At 35.7% G+C, this 6,205-nt stretch overlaps 1 protein-coding gene across 1 annotated transcript; it reads right to left on the minus strand.

The window, feature by feature from the left end:
• Positions 1-2,193: 2,193 nt before the first annotated feature.
• On the minus strand, positions 2,194-5,023 carry LOC134654828 (neuropeptides capa receptor-like). Its single transcript, XM_063510299.1, has 3 exons — positions 4,937-5,023; positions 3,886-3,989; positions 2,194-2,323 (listed from the first exon to the last, which is right to left on the minus strand). Exons 1-3 carry the CDS (start codon positions 4,988-4,990, stop codon positions 2,194-2,196), a joined length of 288 nt encoding a protein of 95 aa, XP_063366369.1. The 5' UTR covers positions 4,991-5,023.
• Between the last annotated feature and the right edge of the window lie 1,182 nt (positions 5,024-6,205).

Here is a 6,205-nt window from a genome sequence, read left to right on the forward strand (position 1 = left end):
ACACAAAAGCTGTCACGCTGACACGTCACCGAAGTATCAAAACTGAAATTGAACTTTATGCATATGTACGTAGGTCTATGTTGTTTTGTGATATGTGACCGATTAATCGGTCTTTGGCGTTCAACCTACGGTGCGGATATATCGGTCATTGGCGTCCAAAAGGTTATGGATGACTCCCGCTAGACCGGACCTGGCCTGGGCCGAGGCGTCCGACATGTCATTTTCACGTGGTGCTTTCCATAGAAAACGAAGCGCCGTAGGCCCCGTCCCGGTCTACCGTGAGTCATCCTTTAGTGAGATAGGCTTTAATACCTCCTTTGATACGTCTCTTTTCTGTCTAATAAAAATCTCGCTAAGCTAGGCAGATGCAGATGCATGCCTCAACATTCTACTTTTCGAACCAGTCGCTACCCTTGTGGTTCAATTTTGGAATCTTTCGCTTGCTCGAATCGCGGATATCAATATTAGCACGAGGCATTAAACAACAACTTTGACCTCTTTTAAATAAATGGGTCAAACAGAAAACTGTGTTCACGTCTTTCCTGTAGACATACACAAGAGTTAAGGGCTATAAAGGTTAATTTTCTTATTTAACCCTTATCCACGTGTAAAGATCCTCCTTTTATTTAGAGAACTATGATAAAATCATTACTTACATGCCCACAAGCTGTTAACTATCGCCCACAGGAGAGAAAACTAGTGTGTTCGCGCGAACTGTACATTTTTCTCTCCTGTGGGCAATAATAGTTAACAGCTTGTGGGCATGTAAGTAATGATTTTATCATAGTTCTCTGAATAAAAGGAGGACCTTTACATGTGGATAAGGGTTAAATAAGAAAATTAACCTTTATAGCCCATAACTCTTGTGTATGTCTACAGGAAAGACGTGAACACAGTTTTCTGTTTGACCCAAATATTTTCAGACATATGTAGGTAGTTGATAAGTAGTATAAGGATTGCCAAAATAAATACGATCGAATCGTGTTCAATGAAGCTTAATGTTTGTTTGTCTTCAACTCCGAGAAGTAGGTACCTCTCAGTCCTCGAACTACCCAGCCATTTGTAATAAGTAGGTAAACTTTGTAATACGACACGCATTTACCAATGTAAATATGTTATGTCAATGTTATGTACGAGTATGTAGTTAATGCTAATAGTCTTAACTTTGGCAAAGTTGTATAACGGTTATTTATTATCAAAGTAGGTAGTTATCTAGTAGTAACATAACGTGGACTTTAAATAACAGGAACTTTAATATCCTTCATACAAATGATATATTAAAAGTTCTAATATTTTATAGTATGACAGTGAAAACAATATTCATTAATATATAATTACTTATACTAGACTTATATCGACCGGGATATGAACCCGGTTGAACAAGATGCATGTAACTGCGTCGAAATATCGGGAGCTCGAAAACAACACAAAGGTAATCACGGCTCATATCCCGGTCGATATAATTAAGTCTAGTAAAAATTCTAAAGAATCAAAAATGAATATACCTAAATACTAACGCAATGGGTCAAGAGAGTGGGTCACATTAACCTAAAATTTAATCTAAAGATAGGTACCGTAAAATGGGGTGAGTAGGTTTCGCGGTGAGAGTTGGGTTATGAATGGGGAGAGAAGGGATGAAAGGGGGGTGAGATTGGATTTTAAGGCTACTGCTACAAAAATAATGTATTCCAATTTAAAATGGAGCTATAGTAATACTCATAATAATAAAAAATCGATCCATCAATCTTCCAAAATTACCTTTGTATGAAAACCCAACTCACCCCAAATACGAGGGACTACGGGGTGAGGTGGGTTTTCCTGTTTGTCGTCAAAGTTATGAAATGGAACTACCCAAAATAAAATAAAAACTAAAATACAAAAACGTCCGGAACACTTATTATATACACCATTCAGTTTGCATATGTAAAAATAAAAAGTTATCGAGGTTTTAATGTCAGTTTTGACCCTACTCACCCCATTTTACGGTATTCTATTTTAGTTCAGATAGCCTTTCTCGTTTTTATAATTCTCTGTTGTTACTTTCATAGTCTTAGAAATAGTTAGGTGCAAACTTGAATATGAGTATACATGGTATACTTTTAAGTCTGCTAGGTCACTTCACTACACTTTGTTAACCCGTGCGAAGCCGGGGCGGGTCGCTAGTATATTATATAAAATCAAGTCAAGTGAACATCAAGCTGCGGTATAAGAATCTGCGATAGTCGTATTATATTTCTTGCTGGTCACCTTGGCTACGGTCGTCATTGGAACATTTTGTTGTCTTCTTGCCTTGCTAATGACCTCCTTAAATGCTTTTCGATACCTGTAATATAAAACGTTAGGTGAAGGTCGGAGGTAAATGAATTTCCACTGGGAGTCAATTTAATTTGGAGTTTTTGGAACAAACAATTTTTTTCTTTGTGCTTTATACTTTTACTTGAAGTACTTAATACATTTTATTAGAAACTAATAAAGGCAGCAAGTCAAAATAAATTAACTACTTAGTACTATTCTTCTTTCTTTTAGCATTAGAAAGAACCACTCAAGATTTTTATCGGGCACATAAGTATAGTGTAATAATGAAACAATTTCAACTAGCACAATAATGACGACTTGTCTGGCCTTGTGGGTAGTGACCCTGCCTGTAAAGCCGCGGTCCTGGGTTCGAATCCCGGTAAGGGAGTTTATTAGTGTGATGAGCACAGATATTTGTTCCTGAGTCTTAAGTTTTGTTCTATGTATTTATGTATTTGTATATTATATCGTTGTCTGAGTACCCACAACACAAACTTTCTTGAGCTTACATGGGACTTAGTCAATCTGTGTAAGAATGTCCTATATATATATTTATTTTTTTGTTTAATAATTACAGTGAATATAAGATTTTGATAAAGTAGGTATGAATGCGAAATTTCTCCATTTAGAGTTTGTAAAAGATAATAATAATCGAGTAAATATACTGGAGTATTCCGAGACGATGAATCTCCGCAGTTGTGAATTATTAAATATAAAATAAGTTGCTGATTTACCGGTTCGAATTCTCTTGAATTTTACAAGAGGCTGGCGCAGTGGCCTTTGTTTCTGTTTTTCTCGGTTAAATATTGATAAGGAGATTTAAGGGCAGTGTTTAAATCCAAGGCCGATAAAGCGGAATGTATAGGCGCCATCGGCTTCCGGAGTAAATTTCCAAAAAGTTTTAAACACATCTTGATAATGGCTTTGTTCAGATATTTGTGAACACCTTGGCCGCTCCGATATTGATGGCGACTGTAGCGGGTATCGCCGTTGTATAAATATTACACTCAGTAATTTAACCCAGTCAATACTTATGCATACGGCGCGATTCGGGAAATAAATTAGTGATTTACTAGATATGAAATAGTAAAGATATGTGACGTTCCACGGCTAAAGGTACCTTATGGCGGCTGGGGCTTACGCTATTATTAACGCCGCTTCAATATTCGACCGGGGCAATGGTACCTTTTGCCGTGGAACGTCATTTACTATTTCATATCTAGTGAATCTCATTCATTTACCGAATCGCGCCGATAATCTATGCCGCAGTATTTTCGGTACATATCGAGAAAACTATGCTGTCAGCTATGGCTATGAGTTATGACGCAGGTAGGCTATTTTTAGTGCTCCGTACAAAATGTTGTTCACCAACCACTTACGGGATCACTGGATCACTTACAAGTAATTATATTTGTTGTCGATTTTCTTATTTCGTCAAAATTCAATAAAATTTGGTGGATATAGATAGAGTTCCATATTATCTACAAAATAAGCGTAATTTCGCCGTATGTCCTACAACATTTTCCTCTGAGTTACGAAAACAGCAAAAATTCTAGGAAAAAATACATAAACAGGGCGAAAACTGCTTACCTTTTGCTCATAACATTGTAGAGAACGGGATTGATTGTGGCCGACAAATAATAAAACAGCGCCGTGAGCACGAACACCTTCCTGTGGTACTCCTGGTACTCATCCTGTTTACAATACAATACAGTACAATACAATACAATACTTTTTATGGCACACCTCAAATAAGAACAGCTGATATAAATAAGCTAGGTTAAACACAGGAAGACTCACGCTAGAACAGCCCGTGTCCGGCACGAGACGTCGATCACTTCATTTTCTATGACAGTTGATCGGTGATCATGTGATACTTTCAATAGAAAATGAAGTGTCGGATGCCTCGGCCCGGACCCGGACCGTTATAACGTGAGTCGTCCTTAAAGGTTACAACGGGCAGTCGTTAGCGTTGAGCGGTGAAATATGTAAGTTTTGAGAAGAAGAGGAATGTATTCAAAGTTTTATGTATTATGTAAAAAAACTCTTCTTAATTCAAATATTAACTTGCCTGAATTTTCGAATGAAATATATCAGAAAGTTTTGGAATAAAATTATTTTACAGTACATATGGGGCTACTTTTCCGCACTAGTGCGTAAAATAGCACTTTTCGTGCGTATGTCGAAACTTTAAAGTGCCATATGTACTGTAAAACGTTGTTCGATACACGTGCGAATAGGTAATTCGCAACTCGTGTCGATTTAAAACACTCCCTTCGGTCGTGTTTTAATTTATCGCCACTCGTTTCGAATTTCCTCTTTTTCGCACTTGTAACGAAAATAACTATTACAGTACATATGACCCTATTTTCCCGCACTAGTGCGTTTTCGTGTGTATGTCAAAAGTTTAAAGTGTACTGTAAAACGTTGTACGATACACGTGCGAATAGGTGATTCGCAACTCGTGTCGATTTAAAACACTTCCTTCGTGTTTTAATTTATCGCCACTCGTTTCGAATTTTCTCTTTTCCGCACTTGTATCGTAAATAACTATTTGAGCATAATTTTCAACTGGCAAATTATTTCGTATTTATCAGTACATGACTGGTGGGATATATCAGACTGTACGAGTAGTACCTACCGATTGACTGTATATTGTAGTTAGGCGTTGGTAGTGGTACGGAGCGCCACACATGAAGAACGCAACCACCACTGCCACTGAAACAAAAAACATATACTTACTTACTTATCGCCGGTTGAGAATACGTTTGTGCCATATCCATTTTTGGGCAATAGTATTTTATACAATCGTTATATAATGGAGAGCTGAATATTATAGTTGAGTTGGGGTCCCATAGTGAAAAAAGTATGCGATTTCACTTTGATATGCGAATTCTTAATTCAAGCATTGCAGTCGACAAGTAGAAAAAATAGTTTTTTCTACTCCAGCACTTAAATGTGTCAATTAAATGACTGACAGTGATATCTAAAGCAATGTCATTTGAATGCTTTGTCTATAGGCTCATAAGATGACTGCTAGCAGTCATCTTATGAGTATAATACAACTGCTTTATTTTTTTTAAAGATACAAGTTCCGATCATCTTGATTGAAAGAGGTATGTTTTCATTTACAATAATAACTCTTTTTTTTTTTTAAATAATAACTCAATTTTTTTTAAATAATAACTCAATTTTTTTTAAATAATAACTCTTTTTTTTTAATAATAACTCTTTTTTTTTAATAATAACTCTTTTTTTTTAATAATCTCTTTTTTTTTAATAATAACTCTTTTTTTTTTTTTTTTTTTTGCTGCAGCTGTCATAGAAAAAGTAATGTATGCAACAGCTCATAATTGGTTCTTAAAATTCTCGGGTCTTTTTTTACAAAACTCGACTACGTCTCGTTTTGTAACTTCGACCCTTGAATTTTAAGAACCCTTATTATATCACTGTTGCATAAACTACTATTTTAATGATTTCTAGAGTAACAAAAAATATGCTATAATTGACACTAATCGGTTTTACAAAAAAACATTTACTTTAAAAAAAGTACACCTAATTAACGGAAAATTATCACAAAAGTGTGACATATCCACAACTTTTGTGTCATATCATACATTGTACGTTTAACATTTACTCATCAATAACGGATATGGCAATAATAAAAATACTTTTTCACCTCAGCAGCTCGAACAAGGGTACTTTGATTCTTAAAAACAGTGAGCAAAATGCGATTTTGCTCACTGAGTGAGACAAAATGACATTCAAGTGACCTTTATTGTCAAATGTCATTTCAACATGCGGGGTCTAATAAAAGTTCGAAATACTTGGGTTCTATTATCTCTGTCCCTTTCACACTGTTAGCAAAAAGAAACAGACAAAAAAAAGTTAAAACGACATTCAACAGTAT

This window comes from Cydia amplana, chromosome 15, assembly GCF_948474715.1.
Source record: "Cydia amplana chromosome 15, ilCydAmpl1.1, whole genome shotgun sequence".
Lineage (NCBI taxonomy): Eukaryota > Metazoa > Arthropoda > Insecta > Lepidoptera > Tortricidae > Cydia > Cydia amplana.

What these genes read in the sequence shown, in the direction of transcription:
- LOC134654828 (XM_063510299.1), bottom strand. Translation starts at nt 4,990, where the DNA reads ATGTGTGGCGCTCCGTACCACTACCAACGCCTAACTACAATATACAGT. An exon ending in CTACAATATACAGTCAATCG is followed by an intron (nt 3,990 to 4,936) that starts GTAGGTACTACT and finishes TATTGTAAACAG; the next exon opens with GATGAGTACCAGGAGTACCA. An exon ending in TACAATGTTATGAGCAAAAG is followed by an intron (nt 2,324 to 3,885) that starts GTAAGCAGTTTT and finishes TTTATATTACAG; the next exon opens with GTATCGAAAAGCATTTAAGG.